The following is a 21,160-nucleotide window of genomic DNA, read 5'->3' as shown; positions in this document are numbered from 1 at the left end:
ACTGCACGTTTTAGTGGCCTTTTATTGTCCCCCAGCACAAGGTGCACCTGTGTAATGATCCGGCTGGTTTATCAGATTCTTGATATATCACACCTCTCAGGTAGGTGGATGGATTATCTTGGCAAAGGAGAAATGCTCACTAACAGGGATGTAAACACATTTGTGCACCAAATTTGAGAGAAATAAGCTTTTTGTGCATTTGGAAAACATCTGCAATCTTTTATTTCCGCTTATGAAACATAGGACCAACACTTTACATGTTGCATTTATATTTTTGTTCAGTCAATACACACCTAACACCCCTCTGAAGCGCATTGTTTGGAACACAGGTCTATTGTCTCCAGCTTCACCACAGAGGTCAGTTAGAGCCCTTGCCTTCAAACGCTCCTTAGTCAGGGACACTTCCGGGACAGCCTGAAGGGGTCTGTGTCTTTAAGATTACTCCACGTCAATGGGGCCACTGTGAGTTTAACACTCACTACTTGACCATCTCCCAGGTGCCCCTTTATTTTAAGGAAGAGTGTTTGTATTATTCATGGCTGCTGGCTGGGCCTTCACTCTGTCCACTGAACATTAGTTGTACAGCTAGCCGTCTTAAAGCTTCCTCAGCACTCCCCTAAAAAGGAGCTTCTACTCTGCTCTTTCTGTTTGGATGATGTGTTTTAAAGTGAACAGGAGGCCCAAATTAAATGATGTTGTAGAATAACATGCGTCTAGATGTGAAACAGATTGCCGTGATCTAATCTATGCGTTCTAGAGACTGCATCATTGACTCTCTCTCTCTCTGCCTCCTGCTGTCACAGGTGTGATCATCGTGCCCAGTGCTGGGGTGGGTATAGTCCTGGGGGGCTACATAATTAAGAAGCTGAAGCTGGGAGCCAGAGAGTCAGCCAAGCTGGCCATGATCTGTAGTGGGGTCTCTCTGCTCTGCTTCTCTACTCTGTTCATAGTGGGCTGTGAGAGCATCAACCTAGGAGGCATCAACATACCATACACCACTGGGTAAGAACCACACCTTCCTTCCTTCATTCAGTAACACTCTCTTTCAATCTGAACTTTTTCCCCCCGTGCAATCCCTGTCGATCTTGTCCTCTTTCTCTCAGCTCCCCCAAAATTAATTGAATTCTTTCTCTGCAAACATTCCAGCCTCCAAAAACCCCATATCAAAGTATTAAACAATGTGAGGAAGTTTAGTGTGTGTGTGTGTTTCCCAGTGATGATGAGAAGAGGAGGTGACCATCATGAAGGCCCCTGTTGTGAAATATCACCTCGGCACACATCAGAGTCCCTGTCCAAAATGAAACCCCTATTCCCTTTTGTAGTGCACTACTTTTGAACAAGGCCAATAGGGCTTTGGTCAGAAGTAGTGAACTATATAGGCAATAGGGTGCCATTTGGAACACAGTCCTTCCCCAGACACAAGAACTCTAATGCATGACACTGTTATGATCTAGAGGAATTAACTCTGTTCTACAGTCCTGGAGCTTTGTTCCCTCTCTTAGATCCAACCTCTGGCTACATCCCAAATGGCACCCTATTCCCATTTATAGTGTACTACTTTTGACCAGGATATACAGAGACTGTAAAATTGGGTTGTGATGCGTCTCTGCTTGGCACTCAGCATTAAGGAGATAGATTTGGGGTAAGGCATTGCAATAGACTAGCGTCCTGTCCAGGCGGTGCACTTGTACATCAAGCTGCCTCACGCTACAGAAACAGGAGATAGGCTCCTGTTTCTATGAGCCGTTCTGGCTCGCACACGCCAAGGCTCATGCAAGGCTACTTTTCACCCCATAGGGCGAAAAGTAGTGCAATATAAAGGGAAAAGGGTGCCTGTCCCTGATGCAATTAGGATTGACCCGTTGCTGACAAGTGTATAAAAATTGCCCCGGTCAAATGTAAGTGTTGTTATTGGGAAGTGGAAACGTTTAGGAGCAACAACAGCTCAGCCGAGAAGTGGTAGGCCACACAAGCTCATAGAACGGTACCACAGAGTGCTGATATATTTGCGCCCATCTCAGTGAACTAATGCATTGTGGGAGGCCTAGACTAAAAGCCAATTTAAGCTTGATCCGAGAATGTGGTTGGAGGCTCCATATGGAGGATGTGACACAATTACGGGGCCAAATGGAGCTATGTACCACATCACCATGCTCCTTCCAAATGTTGTAACAATGCAGAGGGCTCTGTATAGCTCTATATACATGATTGGCTGACGGTAGGTGGGGTTGGTACATCCTGTATAAACAAACTCACTTCCTTGACAACTTCCTTCACAACAGCTCTGCACAGCTCAGCAAAGCACAAGAAGTATGAATGCCCTGACTTCTGCAGAGGCCGTGTCATCGTAAATGCTGCACGGCCAATGCAGACGTCAGATTGACCACACATCGCCCAGATGCACGTCTCTCTCCAGAATGCGCTCTCTCCCACCCATCTGTGCACATTCATTGTTTCATAACTTCATTGTTTGCATTTGATGGTTAGTGTATATCACTCCCCTATTACATATACTATATCACCAGTAGTACATTTACCATTCATTCCTGTCATCTCTAATCTACAACGTTTGTTTGGTTATGGTAATTTCTGTTAATGCATTCAATACATTATTATTCCAGTCTTACCTTTCTAATTGTCGGAGTGGACACGTTGTTTGCAGAGCGCACAACCTATGCTACACTTGTGAGAAACAAGTTTTGGTTTCTTTCATTCCATTTACGAGTTTTGTCAATTCAATTTAGTAATTGTCTTTTGTTTGGAGCACTCCTGTCAATTTTAAGGTAAGAACGCGCACCTGATTACGCACAGAAGTCAATTACATAGGCCTAAAGACTGCCTGGCCTGCGCGCAAATGTAGGCATATTAATGTGCCCATTTTGGAGATCTGATTGGCTAAACGCACCACCATTATCGGTGTGCTTTAGGACTATGCGGACGTCTCCGAGCGGTCTGGGTAGGTTGTTTAGAGTGTTTATCCGAATGGATAAATGTTTTAAAATAATGTTATGTCCCCCACACTTATAAAATCAAATTTTAATGTTATGTCCCCCACACTTATAAAATCAAATTTGCGCCCCTGTCCCAAAGAAATGTTTTCTTCACCTCAAAAAGCAAACAAAGTCTGTTTTTACATCCATTGACAAAGCCTACACTGAGGAACTATTGTCAATTTGAAAAATCTTTCCAGCTCTCTCCCTTTTGATAACCACTCAGAGTGAAAGAGAAAAATGTCATGCTCTGATCCAGTGGAAATGTCATAAAATAGGCCTACCTGATTACTTGTTGTCAGTGCATGCTTTGAACTGAAATAGGTTCTGGTACTCATTTTGGGTGCTGGTGCTATTTGTGTTTAGGTGCAGGAGCTCCACAATACTTTTGAGCTAATATTCTATAAGAGGAACAGGAGATCAAGCAGTAGAACATTTGAGGTGCTGGTACTCCGCTCCGGTGATCTCCTGCCCAAGTCAAGCACTTCTTCTTATCCCTTGCGCAAATAGACTACAGTTGTGTCTGCCCTAGCTCACTGGCGCTGGAAACTCTGAGGGCACAGAATATTTTATACAATGTTGCAAGTTCGTTGCAGACAGGCCATAGGTAGCCAATGTGATTTATAGGAGTTTTTTTGTTTTTTTTATCAGTATATTTTCTACCTGCAGGCTGCAATGTTTTTATTTGTTGGCTTTATGTGGGATATTTTTACATAGTTGGCAATGACAATAGAAGTTACTTTTTAGGTTTGTCTCATTTTCATTTGGATTTGGATAGAATTTGTATTAACCACAGATCTGAAGACGGATATGAAGACGTTATTATAAATGAAATGAAAATGTTCCACAAATGTGCATATGAAAACCATAACTGGTACGTAGATCGGTAGAAATGGAAAGATAAATTGTCATTCCACATGAAAGGTTGCCGACTCCTCGTGTAACCTATTACCGACAAGTTCAGGAGAGTAATGGCAGAATCTGAGAAGCCAGCAGGAGCGGGAGGAGGATGGTTGGGTCAGGTTACGTTTTTCTTCTTCTGGTTATCTAAATCGCTGGCTCCCTCGAGTCGTTTGTCTTATTTAATGAAACAGTAAGCTTAAAGCATCAGACAAGCTCAATGCATATAGTTGGTTTTATTAAAACACATTGGGTGTGTCCATATATGGAAAAATACATGTTTCAAATTGCTCGAAAGAACAGCCAACTTTCGATCAACAAATATTTTTTTAGTCGGACAGCCCTATGGATGAATCTGGTTTTGGTGGATGCCAGGAGAAGGCTAGCTGCCCAAATGCATAGTGCCTACTGGAAAGTTAGGTGGTGGAGGAATAATTTTCTGGGGCTGTTTTTGATTGTTCTGGCTAGGCCCCTTTAGTTCCAGTGAAGGGAAATCTAATGACATTCTAGACAATTCTGTGCTTCCGACTTTGTGGCAACCGTTTGGGAAAGGCCCTTTCCTGTTTCAGCGTGACGACAATACCCCCATGCACAAAGCGAGGTCCGTAAAGAAATGGTTTGTCGAGATTGGTGTCGAAGAACTTGACATATTAATGCCCATGATTTTGGAATGAGATGTTCAATAAGCAAGTGTACACATGCTAACTGGTGTAATTGCCCTCGGTTGTGAGCAATGTATTTTGGTGCAGCAAATCTCAGTGTAAATGTGACCTTTGAATAGCAGCATGGTAAGATAGTCTTCTTAACATTGTTTAATCAGTCTGAATAAGAATTACGTTGTGATAGTGGAAAATGTCCTACGTTATTTAGCTCTCTTCATCCCCCTCTTTTCTCTCTCCTTCTCCCTGTCTCTCTTCCCCTCCCCCTCTCTAAATAATCTCTCTCCCTCACTTTTTTCAGTCCTACTCTGACTATGACCCATCGTAACCTGACTGGAGGGTGTAATGTGAACTGTGGCTGTAAGATCCATGAGTACGCTCCAGTCTGTGGCTCAGACGGAATCACCTACTTCAACCCCTGCCTGGCAGGCTGCAGCAGTGTGGGCAACGACAGCACAGGAGTGAGTCTCTCAGTCACAAAAGTAGGGTCGCGAAATGATGGTAACTTTCCTCAAATTCACAGATTTTCTGCTTATTCCCTCCTGTTTCTAGAAATATTCCAAACAGGATTTCTGCAATACCTGGGCATTTTTGGAAAGTTACCTAAAGCTGGGGCCAGGAGTTTTTCCTGGCCATAATGTCAGTTACATGATCAGGAAAAACAATATTGTTAGACCCTAGTTATAGCTTACTGACCATTGAACAAACATTAATTAAGCATCTGTGTACAGTCTACATTGGTAGTACTTGAATAACACACTTCTAGTGGTACGCACAGTTGCGCCTTAGAAGTTCACTTCCATAGTACAATAAGATGAGCTGAGAATGATGCCTGGTGTTCTGTTCCCTCTCCGTCTCGCAGATCAGGAACTACTCTGACTGTGCGTGTGTCCAGAGCAGGCAGGTCATCACCCCCTCCTCTAACGGCCAAGTCAACCAGCTGCAGCTGGTCATCGTCAAGACCTACCTGAACGAGAATGGCTATGCCGTGTCGGGGAAGTGTGACCGCACCTGCAGCACCCTCATTCCCTTCCTCATCTTCCTCTTCATCGTCACACTCATCACGGCCTGCGCTCAGCCCTCCGCCATCATTGTCACTCTTAGGTATTGACCCGGAATAGACACTGAACAAAACACACTTATCGAAGGGATTGTGAGATAGTGGTTGTGAGTTCTCTTCATCGGGTTGCAAAATGATGGTAACTTTCTGTGATCCCGGTTGTGTGATTTCTAGAATCAGGATGGAATAAAACTTTTCAAGGATTCCTAGGTTATCATCATTTTGCACCTCTATCTTCACCATTTCCTCCCTTCTTCCTCCTCTCCTCAAGGTCAGTAGAAGAGCAAGAGAGACCCTTTGCACTCGGGATGCAGTTTGTTCTCCTCAGGACCCTTGGTGAGTGATGCAGCTTCAGTGAAATACAGAGTTCAATACTGAGAGGTTATTTTTTAGGCTGTGTCCCTATTTAGTGCACTATATGGGGAATAGGGTCCCATTGGGACATTGAATCTGGTTCAAAATGTCATTTGAAAAAACAGGTTCCCATTTCATGTCAGAAAATGACTAAGAGGAACTGAACAGTAATCAGAACATTTTCTCTGAGGTTGACATCTTTTGTTCACCCCCCCCCCCTTTTATTGCCAATATTCAAAACTTAATTAGGCTAGAAATAGAAGGTTTTAAAAATAAAATAAAAAAGTGTCTTTGGCTAACCTCTCTGAATGAGTGTGTATTGCTCCTCTGTCCTTGTCTTCCACGTATATCCCCACTTCCACATTGACACCACATGCATGCTGTGGAATAGTAGAATAGTCTCCCCTCTCTCTCCTCAGCCTACATACCTACAACCATCTACTTCTGTATCATAACGGTCTCCCCTCTCTCTCCTCAGCCTACATACCTACAACCATCTACTTCTTCTGTATCATAACGGTCTCTCTCTCCTCTCCTCAGCCTACATACCTACTCCCATCTATTTTGGGGCGGTGATCGACACCACCTGTATGCTGTGGCAGCAGGACTGTGGTGTCCACGGCTCCTGCTGGGAGTACGATGTCACTTCCTTCCGCTTCGTCTACTTTGGCTTGGCCGCCAGCCTCAAGTTCATTGGCTTCATCTTCATCTTCCTCACCTGGTACTCCATCAAGTACAAGGAAGAGCGTCTGGAGCGCTGGCTGAAACACCTCTCGCCCATGGACACGGTGAGCGACCTCATCTGCCACGCCGGGGGACACAAGGGACACGCCCGTACCCGCTCCTGTCCCGTTAATATACCACGCAATGAACCTCCCATCATCCCCGTCCTCAACAGGGGCCTCAGTAGCCAGAGCTGCCCGGGGAACAGCCTGAAGAGCCTGAAAGCAATAACCCCGCCGGCCCCTCGCCCTCCCGCTCGCTCTCTGGAACAGGTGTCTGCCCGCGTCTGAGGGCAACTCCTACCGCCCTTCCATCCACATTCTCTTCAATGTCTGCCTTTCTTACTCTGGGTTCTCACTCGTATGGTATTATAGTATACGTTCACACACACACGCACAAGACGTCACTCAGACAGACAGCGGATGGTCAACATGTATACAGGAAGACACTGGAATGGATGTACCCCAGTTAGCAAATCTTCCCTCTACCTAGTATGTTGGTGTCCTTTTCTCTTTGGTTTGTTTTCGTCATGGGAGGGAATGCATATCATCTCTTTAGAAAAGTGCACCTTCGATACTTCTCGAGAACGATCGTAGTGATGGTATTGTTGCGTGGCGCTAGGTGAAAATGACATGAATAATATCCTCCATTGCTCAGTTTTCGTGTTCATTCTAAGACCTCAGCAAGACGAGGTGACTGAGCTACGCAGCTTGGCCAGCGAGCATAAACTAAATCCTCTACTATGCAAGGTCATTTTCTTTTCCCCCTATTATTCAATGGCAAGCTGTATTAAAAGCACACATTGAGCATTGCCTTCCCTTTCCATACAATCTGGAAATGTCATTCAGTATCACCCCAGACCTGCGTGTAATGATGAGTGGTTGACTTGGAAAAGATGTGTCTGGAAACATTTTGAATTAGAACCACTCTTCTGTGGTTACCTCATTGACAGGCCCACAAATATATCCCTCGCCGTTGTTCTATTTCAGACACACTTGGGCTGCATCCTAAATGGTACTCTATTCTCTATATACTGTAGTGCTATACATTTGACAATTGCCGATAGGTCTTTGGTCCAAAGTAGTGAACTACATGGGGAATAGGGTGCCATTTGGGGCACAGTCTAAGTGCACTCATGATGACCCCCCTCAGTGTTGCTTCGTGTGCCATGGGCTTTACAGAACGAAGGCATCTTTTGCTTACCGATCTCTTATTAACATGTCTTGTTTCAGACAAAAATCAGAATTGAAATGTTTACGTCCCAAATGGTACCTTATTCCATTTATAGTGTGCCACTTTTGACCAGGGCAAGAGTAGAGCGCTACATAGGGAATAAGGTGCCGTTTGGCATGCATACAATGTTTTAACCAACCAGACCCCCTGCTGGTTCTGGTGGAGCAGAACCAGACCCCCTGCTGGCTCTGTGGTGGAGCAGAACCAGACCCCCTGCTGGCTCTGTGGTGGAGCAGAACCAGACCCCCTGCTGGCTCTGTGGTGGAGCAGAACCAGACCCCCTGCTGGCTCTGTGGTGGAGCAGAACCAGACCCCCTGCTGGCTCTGTGGTGGAGCAGAACCAGACCCCCTGCTGGCTCTGTGGTGGAGCAGAACCAGACCCCCTGCTGGCTCTGTGGTGGAGCAGAACCAGACCCCCTGCTGGCTCTGTGGTGGAGCAGACCAGACCCCCTGCTGGCTCTGTGGTGGAGCAGACCAGACCAGTGCTGCTGGTGCAAAGAGACTGCTGTGCTTCCCATGATTAACTAATCCACACAAACCAACCACTATTTCACATTTGTTAGTCAGTAGTTTAGTAAGTAGCCTCTGTCACCGGCTTTCACCTTACCTTCGAGCGAAGACTGGGAGTCTGTGGCCAGTAGTTTAGATTAGCTTATTAGGTCTGTAACTGGATGCCTAGATGAATTGATTTACCAACAGCAGGGCCACTTCTCCCATGTATTGTGTAACCAATAATAATTATTATAATGCAACTACTCACTATGTCAACGATAGAGCATGTTCTACTGAACAACTGTCAAAGGGATATCAATCATGGCTGCTGAGGTTGTTTGTTTGGCCTTTTGGTGAAGTTTTGTTTGTATTTGTATTGTATCTTTGTATTAATTCAAAGGACATCAGACTAATTTCTTAAGCAGTGCTAAATCGAGTTTAGGGCTGGGAGTTACTAACTCCCACAGCTCAGTAATCAATACAATTACATGGACAGAGGCGACCTGATTCTAGATCAGCACTACTTCTCGGAGACTAGTGATACAAGCTGGAGGGCAACAAGATCGTTGAAACAAGTAGTTCATGGGTGTAACATGCAATATTCAAGTACATATTGCTTTTGGTTTTACAGGGTGGTTTAGGACACCTGCTAGTCAGATGTGGTAAGCAATATTGTAGAAATACTCTAATGAAGCTGTGGTGTTTCCCCAAGCGAAATAACTAGACAATTATTTGGTGGAATAATCGTAATTTTCAGTTTATTTTAACACTTAAATATTAGAAGCTAAAATTATGCTTTTCTATGTATCTATGTTGAATTTGGGCAGGTGGAACAGCACTGAGCCTGTAAACAACAAATTTCACTTCACCTATCCGGTGTATGTAACAATAAAACATTATTATTACTTCCATGATACAATGTGGCTGTTGGTTTAGAGTTAATAGCGTTAAAACTATGGGATATTATAACATGTTACCGTTAATATGGAAGGGTACCAAAACTCTTTATAGTAAAATGACTGACATTGTCAGCTAGAATAACAGTGTAATGCATCCGATAGTAGTTGTGATAGACATAATTGCTGCATGTAATAGTTTTTCAGGACTCCAGACACTATTATTAATGGAAATAAGTCACATAACTCTTAGTCAAACATTCCATTTCATGTGAAAGAAAAAGTAGAATACATAGAGTAAATCGGGTGCAAATTAATCACAATTCTAGCTAGACTACATTTTGCGACAAGGATTCTCCTAACTTTAGTGTTATTGAATTGGTTAGTGAAAGGCTACAGTATTATGTTTCTCAGTGCTTACTTTTCCTACTAATTGATTGAAGTTGAGATGTTGCTGATTCTGAAATGCTCTTGACTTCATGTAATGGAACTCAATGATAAGACTGACTGTGGACTGTGAAGAATTTGACTCTAGGATTTTTGATTGACTTGCTGCCATCATTTGACCTTTTCAACCTATACTGTACCTATAGTACCAGGATGTTTGCTGCAGAATTCTGGTACTCTTGTGATCCTCACCGGCAAACCTACTGTTCCTCTGGAGCTAGGAGAGAGGAGCTCTCACTCTTACCGCCCTGTGTAGTGCTGTTTATTAGTCTTTGTATGTGGCATAAAATAAGGATTTGACCTGGATGTCACCATAAGGACTATTTCAGGTAGATTGTAGATTTATGTTTTTTGTGTTTTTTTTTTGCAGTATTATATTTATTTAATTTCAAATGACAGTGTTTTAATGACAAGTTAATGCCTCTGCTATATGGTTGACATCATAAGAAAGAAAATGTACATTGTTTGTGGACACACTGTTTACAAATTCCTTCGATACTTGACATCTGTCAATTTAAAATTCCAAAAAATAAATATTGAATTGAATCACGATTTTGGGTCAAGAAGTGCTTGTTGGAGCAGGTAATAAACACGTAACATGATTAAAACTGGTCATGGGTGTGTTCCAAATGGTACCCTAATCCCTACACAATGCACTACTTTTTACCTATGGGCCCTCTTGAAAAGTAGTGCACTATATAGGGCAGTGTTTCCCAACTCCAGTCCTCCAGTACCCACAACAGTACACATTTTTGTTGTAGCCCTGGACAAACTCACCTGATTCAAGGAGTCATCAAGCCCTCAATGAGTTGAATCGGTTTGTCCAGGGCTACAACAAAAATGTGTACTGTTGTGGGTACTGGAGGACTGGAGTTGGGAAACACTGATATAGGGTGCCATTTGGTATGCAAACACTGTGTGGCGCTGTGGACTGTCTTCTTCCATTGACCCTGACAGGTAAGGAGGCTGTACTCAAGGAGGCAGAGTAGGGATGTAATACTGTATGAAGGATGCATTTTTCCTACACTGAACCAAAATATAAACGCAACATGCAACATTTTCACTGAGTTACAGTTCATATAATGAAATCAGTCAATTGAAATAAATCCATTAGACCCTAATCCCACTGTTTCCAAATGCGAACGTTAGGGAAGGGACTGGTAACTGCTCCTATCTGGTTATAGCATTTGTGGCACAAATCCATTTCAAGTCATGGTATTAATATTAGAATTTTTCACCCATGTCCAAATCATCTACAAGGGACTTTGAGCTACATAATCATTTTGAAATACTTTAGGATGATTTGGAGGTGATGTCCTAGCCAGCTCTGCAAGGGTGAGTAAAATGGTCAGAGAGGTGTTCTCTCACTTGTGTCTGAAAGTAGCTAGCCAGTTAGCGCGGGTGCTTGACTGCCATTGTGAGGTCAGAATGCTCGGATCAAACTTACTCCTCGGAGCGTCCAGTGTGTGCCATGAGTGAAGAGCTCTGAATTTACGAATGGACAATCTGACCACACCCTGAATTTACGAACGCCCAGAGTGTACTGGCCCTCCAGATTGAATTTACGAACACACTCGAAGTCTAGCTAGTCATTTGTTATGCTAACAAGCTAGCAAGAGGTTGCATAGCAATAGCATCAACTTCCGGTAGACAGGCGAATCTCTAGTACACTCAACTGAAAGGATACCATTCATTTACAGTATACTAAAAATAACTAATAGTATATTATGTAGTATATACTATGTTAGTATTGGTATTTGAACACAGCTCTGTTGTATACGGCGCATGTGACAAATAAAATTTGATGTTGCGTTTATATATTTTTTCAGTTTAGGTACCGTTGTCTTGCATTGGATTTGTGCCACACACGCTAAAAAGATAGTGTTTGAAACAGTGGCCAGATAAAGAAAACCAAAGCATGGATTGTTGTCATATCTAGTCTATAGACTGCTTACAGGGTAAGGAAACCAATATGTAATTTTGCTATTTGGGTGAACTATATCATATTCAATGGGAGTTATCTTTTATTTGATAGATGGTTAATTATGTTTATTCAAGGCCACTTTGGACAGTGTCCAAATATTATATAATATACTATTTTTGGGGTGGGCATTATACAGTGAAACAATGCTGGAACATTGATCTAACTGGACAGTGGTGCAAAAATTGATGCTCTGTCCCCCCAACCTGCAGTAACAATATATATATTTTTTTTATTAACAAATAAATACAAAAAGTACATGGGGAACACAAGTGTATATATAAAGGCTATACAATGGACAATTGGGCTAGGGGGTACAATATCACATTACACAAGGACTTTAAAGGATATACACACATTTATAATTCTACTAGCTTTTTTGTCTTAAAATATAGTTCCATTTCTTTTTGCCAGGTAATAAAATGTGGTGTTTTGTATTTACATTTGTGAAATATTACATTTGGCCAAAAGAATAATGAAATGAATTACATAATGTTTCAGCTTATTTCTATCGTAGGTAAAGAATCCAAGCAGTACATCTCTCCACAATAGTGTAAGATATTCATAAATGTGTTCAATTATAAATCTACTGATGTCTTGCCACAGTTTTCTTACATGAATACAATGCCAAAAAAGATGCAACACTGTTTCTGGGTGGTCATTACAAAAGGAGCAATTTGAATTGTGAATTATTTTTTTCATATAGTGGTTGGCACAATAATATTTGTGAATCATTTTAAAAGAAACTTCCTTCATTTTGTTAATAAGTATGTGTGTAGCAACATCTAAACTTTTTTCCAACAGACATTATCAATAAAACCATTCCAATGAGGCATGACATAAGGTATAGATAAAACATCCTGTTGAAACAAGGCTCGTATAGCTCTATTATTGTTGAATGGACTAAAATAAAAATCTTTCCTACTGATGAGTCAACAGGGTTACTTGTAGGTATGTTCTGAGGGTCAGGTCTTGATATGTTCCTGAATAATAAAGAAACACCTGAGGGAATGGCATCTAAAACAATTGCAAAATCTTTAGGCGTTACAAGGATGTAAAGTGATAAGAATTCCTTATAATTAAGTAAAAGACTCACCAATAAGTTGGCTCACCAATGGCATATTATTTCAGAACCAATATTCTAAAAACAAAGAGGTATTTTTATACAATATGTTCTGATTATTCCATATATAATATTTGTGTGGAGAAAATGTATTATTCTAAATTAAGGACCATGACAAGAAAACCTGCTAATGAAAAGCAGAGTTTCACTGGAACTTTGTCAATATTATAATTGCAAACCAAGATGAAGTTAAGGCCACCAAAAGTAGAGAAGACATGAGGAATAACGTTTCACATAGAAGTGGGTCTTCTTCGGAATTATTTTATCCAATTGATCTTAAAAGTATTAGTTAAAGTAGTAAAGTCCAGAAAATTCAGCCCACCATACTCAGCCCACCATGTTAGCCTAGAGATACCTTCAGCCTTGGTTATTAGGACTCTTCCTTTTAAAGATGAGTCCCTCTGTAGTTTGAGAAACAGGCGTCTCACAAGTCCTCAACTGGCAGCTTCATTAAACACCAGTCTCAATGTCAACAGTGAAGCGGCGACTCTGGGATGCTGGCCTTCTAGGCAGAGTTGCAAAGAAAAAGCTATATCTCAGACTGGCCAATAAAAAGAAAAGATGGGGAAAAGAACACAGACACTGGACAGAGGAACTCTGCCTAGAAGGCCAGCATCCCGGAGTCGCCTCTTCACTGTTGACGTTGAGACTGGTGTTTTGCAGGTGCTATTTAATGAAGCTGCCAGTTGAAGACTTGTGAGGCATCTGTTTCTGAAACTAGACACTCTAATGTACTTGTCCTCTTGCTCAGTTGTGCACCGGGGCCTCCCACTCCTCTTTCTGATGAGTTTCAGAAGAAAGTCTTTGTTTCTGGCCATTTTGAGCGTGTAATCGAACCCACAAATGCTAATGCTCCAGATACTCAACTGGTCTAAAGGCCAGTTTTATTGCTTCTTTAATCAGAACAACAGTTTTCAGCTGTGCTAACATAATTGCAAAATGTTTTTCTAATGTTCAATTAGCCTTTTAAAATGATAAACTTGGATTAGCTAACACAACGTGCCATTGGAACACAGGAGTGATGGTTGCTAATAATGGGCCTCTGTACGCCTATGTAGATATTACATAAAAAATCAGCCGTTTCCAGCTACAATAGTCATTTGCAACATTAACAATGTCTACACTGTATTTCTGGTCAATTTTATATTATTTAATAAAGAGCTATTTAGCTTCCAGTAGGATGCTCTACCAAGGTTAGTAGCAGGGGTAAATATTTTGACATCGATGTAAATGGCCCTATGGTCACTGAGGGGAGTAATACAAATATCTGTAGTAACACACTCACTATCAATACATTTTGATATAAGACAAAAATCTATTCTGGACTGTCTGGAACCTCTTTAGTTACTCCAACTTTTCCATAAAAAGTATTCAACCCAAATTCTGACTGTTTGGCCTACCCGGGGGCCATCTATCAGTTGAATTATCTATAGTAATATTAATGTCCCCTCCTATCAATAATAACAAAATGGGATATTCAGATAACCAATGAAGTATATTTTTCTCTACAGATTCAAGCAACTCATCATTCTCATGTTTGGTGAGAATAATGAGTTGTAACTGATCAAGTAAAGGGACCTAAGGAGTCACAGTCAGTGTAACAATAACAATATTATCATTGTGGAGTCGCGGATGTAAGTGACGGAATGACGTTGCTTCCTTTCAACATAGCGCTGACAGGTTGCTAATAGAAATTGGTGGGATTTCCTTTCTGGAATAAAGGATAATTTGACAAAGTGCTCATGCCTTAATGTAATGAAGCACTCTAATGCTGGGGTATTACATTGGCTGTAGATGTATTGACCTTGATTATTGCCCATGTAGCAAGAGCAGCATCATACCGGTCAAGCGGGGCCAATAGCATGGCTCTTTAGTTCATTGTTTCTCTCTTTCTGTTTTCAGAGGAAATTAAAGAAGAAACTGAGGTAGGTTTATTTTGAGATATGGTGTATGTGTGAAATGTAATCTGTAGTCAAAAATGTCAAGGTTTGTTTTGATGTGTCTCGTTTTCTTGTTATTGTCTTCTCCCCCAATCCCTTGGTTGTGATTGGTTAGTAGCCAGATGGGCCAGTGAACTGAAGCTCAGTGACCCACACATCTCCCGCTGCCTTCTGTCTGGAGGTTTAATTTCTTTCACACCTGAGCTCTCACAGGTCCTAGTCACCACCCCAGACCCCAGGCTGAAACACTGACCAGGCACACTCCCAAGTGATTCAAAATTGCATTTTGTCCCTTATGTGCACTATATAGGGAAAAGGGTGCCATTTAAGACACACACACTATAGCACAGCAGTCTATTAAGCTTTAATCACTTCTCACTCAATGTTAAGAACAAAACTCTTTCTGATGTGTCAAATGTGCATTGGGGAAATGAACGCATCTTGAGTCTGAGATAATATGCAAATAAAGTTCATTTTAAAAAAGACCAGGCTCATCTGATTCATAGCAGGCCTAATTAAAGTTTGAGGAAATGAGAGGGAGGAAGGAGCCGAGACGAGAAGTGTGATAAAGAAGAGAAACTCAGTATTGATGGTCAGTATCCCCCAGCTAACTGACAATGGCTACATCCTGATTCTCTACCGTTCTCCCGAGGTGTGCACTTGTACACTCCCCCTCATGGATTTGAAAGCATTGGATTGCTGTAAGCTTTGGCTGTTGGGAGTTTCCACCATTTTTCCATTGGAGGCAGTGTTCAAGTGCACACTTCGGGAGAAGTGTGGAGAATCGGAATGCACCAAGTGTGTTTGTGACAGTGTCCATAATGCCGACACTGGTACTCCTCCCCTGATCTCCTCCCGACCTCTCTAACCTTCTCTGCAGACTGCACGCAACTCCACTTCCAGCTGCCTACCTGAATGAATCACAGCAATGCTGATGTTTACAGGGGACCTCAGGAGCATCAATATGACTGCAGCATGGAGGCCTATTGGGGGCAGTTGGCCATTGATCACCGAGGCACAAACGTTTCATATGAGATGGTTGAATTGCTCAGACATGTTTGTTTGGCCTAATGTTTTAACCATTTAGCTGTCACTCTGTATTCCCCCTCAGTCCCCCTCCTGGAGACAACAATGCTGATTCCAGTGCTCTACCACCGGTCAAGTCCAAAGATACCATCATAGAAGCAGACAAATACTTCCTGCCATTCGTGTTAGCCTGCCAGTCCAAATGTCCTCGCATCGTCATCACATCTCTAGATTGTTTACAGGTCAGTAGCAGGTAACAACACACACACACACACACACACACACACACACACACACACACACACACACACACACACACACACACACACACACACACACACACACACACACACACACACACACACACACACACAAGTTCAGTAAACATACAGTTGAAGTCGGAAGTTCACATACACCTTAACCAAATACATTTAAACTCAGTTTTTCACAATTCCTGACATTTAATCCCAGTAAAAATTCCCTGTCTTAGGTCAGTTAGGATCACCACTTTATTTTAAGAATATGAAATGTCAGAATAATAGTAGAGAGAATGATTTATTTCAGCTTTTATTTCTTCCATCACATTCCCAGTGGGTCAGAAGTGTACATACACTCAATTAGTATTTGGTAGCATTGTCTTTAAATTGTTTAACTTGGGTCAAACGTTTCGGGTAGACTTCCACAAGCTTCCCACAATAAGTTGGGTGAATTTGTCCCATTCCTCCTGACAGAGCTGGTGTAACTGAGTCAGGCTACTAGACCTCCTCGCTCGCAATCACTTTTTCAGTTCTGCCCACACATTTTCTATAGGATTGAGGTTAGGGCTTTGTGATGGCCACTCCAATATCTTGACTTTGTTGTCCATTTTGCCACTACTTCGGAAGTATGTTTGGGGTCATTGCCCATTTGGAAGACCCATTTGCGCCCAAGCTTTAACTTCCTGACTGATGTCTTGAGATGTTGCTTCAATATATCCACATAATTTTCCTCCCTCATGATGCCATCTATTTTGTGAAGTGCACCAGTCCCTCCTGCAGCAAAGCACCCCCACAACATGATGCTGCCACCCCGTGCTTCACGGTTGGGATGGTGTTCTTTGGCTTGCAAGCCTCCCCCTTTTTCCTCCAAACATAACGATGGTCATTATGGCCAAACAGTTCTATTTTTGTTTCATCAGACCAGAGGACATTTCTCCAAAAGGTATGATCTTTGTCCCCATGTGCAGTTGCAAACTGTAGTCTGGCTTTTTTATGGCGGTTTTGGAGCAGTGGCTTCTTCCTTGCTGAGCAGCCTTTCCGATTATGTCGATATAGGACTCGTTTTACTGTGGATATAGATACTTTTGTACCCGTTTCCTCCAGCATCTTCACAAGGTCTTTTGCTGCTGTTCTGGGATTGATTTGCACTTTTTGCACCAAAGTACGTTCATCTCTAGGAGACAGAACACGTCTCCTTCCTGAGCAGTATGTTGGCTGCGTGGTCCCATGGTGTTTATACTTGCGTACTATTGTTTGTACGTGAATGTGGTACCTTCAGGCGTTTGGAAATTGCTCCCAAGGATGAACCAGACTTGTGGAGGTCTCCAATTTTTTTTCTGAGGTCTTGGCTGATTTCTTTTGATTTTCCCATGATTTCAAGCAAAGAGGCACAGAGTTTGAAGGCAGGCCTTGAAATACATCCAGAGGTACATCTCCAATTGACTCAAATTATGTCAATTAGCCTGTCAGAAGCTTCTAAAGCCATGACATCCTTTTCTGGAATTTTCCAAGTTGTTTAAAGGCACAGTCAACTTAGTGTATGTAAACTTCTGACCCACTGGAATTGTGATACAGTGAATAATAAGTGAAATAATCTGTCTGTAAGCAATTGTTGGACAAAGTCCTTGTGTCATGCACAAAGTAGATGTCCTTAACCAACTTGCCAAAACTATAGTTTGTTAACAAGAAATGTGTGGAGTGGTGGAAAAAACAAGTTTTAATGACTCCAACCTAGGTGTATGTAAACTTCTGACTTCACCTGAATGTCTAATCTTGGCAAATGGCAGTTATTAAAGTTCTGCAGTATTTTTCTGGATTATTGTATCATACACAGTTAAGGTAAGGTTTATCCTCACTTTTCTTTCTTCAGAAACTCATTGCTTATGGCCACCTCACTGGAAACGCACCAGACAACACTACACCTGGAAAGATGTTAATCGATAGAATCATCGAAACCATATGTGGCTGCTTTCAAGGGCCTCAGACAGACGAAGGTGTTCAGCTGCAGATTATAAAGGTGTGTGGTCTCTGAGCTCTCCTCCTGTCTGTGTGACAGACAGACCATCCCCAGCCTGCCTCTCCTCTCCTCCTATCTGTGTGACAAACACCAGCCCCAGCCTGCCTCTACTCTCCTCCTATCTGTGTGACAGACAGACCATCCCCATCCTGCCTCTCCTCTCCTCCTATCTATGTGACAGACAGACCAGCCCCATCCTGCCTCTCCTCCCCTCCTGTCTGTGTGACAAACAGACCAGCCCCAGCCTGCCTCTCCTCTCCTCCTATCTGTGTGACAGACAGACCAGCCCCATCCTGCCTCTCCTCTCCTCCTGTCTGTGTGACAAACAGACCAGCCCCAGCCTGCCTCTCCTCCTGTCTGTGTGACAAACAGGCCAGCCCCAGCCTGCCTTTCCTCTCCTCCTGTCTGTGTGACAAACAGACCAGCCCCAGCCTGCCTCTCCTCCTGTCTGTGTGACAAACAGACCAGCCCCATCCTGCCTCTCCTCTCCGCCTGTCTGTGTAACAAACAGACCAGCCCCAGTCTGCCTCTCCTCTCCTCCCCAGTGTTAATCTTGTGTCCTGTTGGCCTGCCCTGTTGGCCTGTCTGTCTGTCGTCTAACCACTGAGCAGATAACACACATCAATGGTGTGTTCAGGCCCTTCCTCTCAGGGTTGTGCCAAACCAGTAGATCTAACAGCTGGCACATACATAGTGGACATACTCCTCTGTTGTTGTGCTTGACTGTTCAATATTACTCTCCACTAAGCAATGGCATCAAAATCAGGATTTTCAGGGACAGGAGGCACCCATAATTGATGTGTTAATGATATCCATTATTTAAAATGAGATGAAATTGTACTAAATTCTGCAGGGTTTCCTTTTAATAATGACAATCTCATGATTTTATAATGCTTTGTGTTCAGTCACAAAACCTAGGGTATCTTGTTTACTGTGATCAGTAGTGACTGTTAGGTTGGTGCCATAGAAATATAATACGTTGAATGGGTGTCTCTATTCAAGTCATTGATGCCAGAAAGGGTCTGCTGGCAGCCATTTTAAGTGTACTCAAAGGAATAAAGCATTCCAGTTCTGTGGATGCTGTCCCTCTGCAGGCTCTGCTGACAGTGGTGACTTCTCAGCACACCGAGATCCACGAGGGAATGGTGCTGCAGGCGGTCAGGACCTGCTACATCTACCTGGCCAGCAAGAACCTCATCAACCAGACCACGGCCAAGGCCACGCTCACACAGATGCTAAACGTTATCTTCGCACGCATGGAGAACCAGGCAGTAGGCGCTCTCTCTCTCTGTCTCGGTCTCTGTCTCTGTCCCCCCCCCCCTCTCTCTGTCTCGGTCTCTGTCTCTGTCCCCCCCCCCCCCTCTCTCTGTCTCGGTCTCTGTCTCTGTCTCTGTCCCCCCCCCCCCCCCCTCTCTCTGTCTCTCTGTGTGTCACAAAGAATTGTTAGAACGAGAATCCCCATTCAAGTCAATGTGCCATGATGGGTGGACCGGTGGCCCTGTTAAATGTATCCATTATTGTTCCAGTAAAATGTCAGTAGTCTGGGGGCCTTTTTTACCCATTCTAGTAATTCTATTTCTGTGATTTTGGCATCGATGGAAAAGAAGCTGGAACGCAATTATTCGATTTATTAACTCTCCAATGATATCTAGCATTCAAATCACAGGATGAATTGGTCTGGGTCATCCAGAAAGCGAGTGCTTCAGGTTAAGCTTGCGTTGTGTTCTGCTGGTTGGTGTTGTAGTGGCTGATGATATGAACTCTCCTCTGGGGTGTGTGTGCATCTTATCATGACACGTCGCTTGCTATCTTTGCCAAGTAGGATTTTCTTTCAAGTAAAAACGCGCAGGCCTAACTATCTGCTGGCTGCCGACCCGACCAAGGAACCAACTTTGACTAAGCCCCCTGCATTATGAAGATACCGTCTATTATTCCCGTAACTATGTTGCCATGGTCAGTGTTTGCATTGCTACACTGAATGCCTTGACCTTTTATGAGCTGTGATGTCAGCAGCCTGTTGAGTTCAACAGATGGGTATCATCATTTAAACCTAATCTCACAATGCCAGTCAAAAATAAAGAACGCAACAGTGTTTGTCATTGAGTGTGTTTACATGCACACTAATCATTTGCTATTAAACTGATTATGGCAGTAGGCGGATGATGCAATAGTCATATAAACACCTTACTCTGTTCATCTGAATCGTCATGAGGTCAAAATCAAAGTAAGCACATGGCGATTACAACGCCTGGTTTTCTGAGCAATCTTTCAAATGATTTGGACATGTAAGCGCCTTAATCGTTGTTCCAGCAGTGTACAGTATTTGATCTGGGGATGTGCTAGCACCAGCCGAGAGCCTCCCTCTTTAGCGTGAGTGAAGTGAGTTCGGAACAACTGAATGGATGCGTCTTAAAAGTAGTTTGCACGTACAAAATAATATGTCCGAACCCCGAATCAAGTATGCATCCCAAAAATAACATGATCGCTGAGAAGGAGAGAAGGAGCGACTGAGACAGCAGCATCTGCAGCAGTCACCAAGCAGCCAACAGGGGCAGGAGCTTCCTTCATCCCCCCACCAGCACCAAGGCCCCCCCGCTTCACCCCACCAACAGGCCCTCGCCCCCCCCCCCCCCCCCCCCCCCCACACACACACTTTGTGTCCCCTGCCCCCCCCGACCAGAAACCTCATGCCTCCCCCCCAACAGAACCATGGGCCCCACACAGCCCCACCTCAGCCCTCGGCCTCCCCTAAACAGGAGCAGCACACCACCTCACCCCCACCTCAGGTGGTTACCTCCCAGGTGCCTGATCAAAATGCCCAAGAGGACCCGGAGCCAGAAAACGTCTCTGTGTTCTGCAGTGCTGAAAACGAGCAGACTGAGGCGGACCAGGCTACTGCAGCTGCTGCACAGGGTAAGTATCTCTCTCTTTTTGTCACTCACTCTTACTCATAGTCAAAAGTCCTCTTCTGTATGTCTCTCTGGAAGTCATTGTTGCATATTTCACTGAGTCACTGTATTTGATTAAGCGAGCTTCATACATATCACTGTCTGTAAAATCCA

General features: G+C 43.2%; 1 protein-coding gene and 1 pseudogene across 4 annotated transcripts in view; both read left to right on the top strand.

Annotated features, from left to right (window-relative positions):
• LOC129814152 (solute carrier organic anion transporter family member 5A1-like) overlaps positions 1 to 10,306 on the top strand; it is a 30,857-nt gene extending 20,551 nt beyond the window's left edge. For 3 of the 4 annotated variants that reach the window (XM_055866983.1, XM_055866982.1, XM_055866984.1), the window contains exons 6-10: positions 804 to 1,002; positions 4,851 to 5,010; positions 5,412 to 5,653; positions 5,881 to 5,945; positions 6,504 to 10,306. In XM_055866983.1, the coding sequence (XP_055722958.1) occupies positions 804 to 1,002; positions 4,851 to 5,010; positions 5,412 to 5,653; positions 5,881 to 5,945; positions 6,504 to 6,976 (1,139 nt within the window). In that variant the 3' untranslated portion in view covers positions 6,977 to 10,306. The other variant, XM_055866985.1, reaches the window with a different exon arrangement.
• Positions 10,307 to 15,387: 5,081 nt separating this feature from the next.
• Positions 15,388 to 21,160, top strand: part of LOC129813502 (brefeldin A-inhibited guanine nucleotide-exchange protein 1-like) — a 27,162-nt pseudogene continuing 21,389 nt past the window's right edge.

This window comes from Salvelinus fontinalis, chromosome 17 (assembly GCF_029448725.1).
Source record: "Salvelinus fontinalis isolate EN_2023a chromosome 17, ASM2944872v1, whole genome shotgun sequence".
In the NCBI taxonomy this organism is placed as follows: Eukaryota; Metazoa; Chordata; class Actinopteri; order Salmoniformes; family Salmonidae; genus Salvelinus; species Salvelinus fontinalis.
Note: the sequence above shows the minus strand (reverse complement) of the source record. Positions and strands in the feature narration are given on the sequence as shown.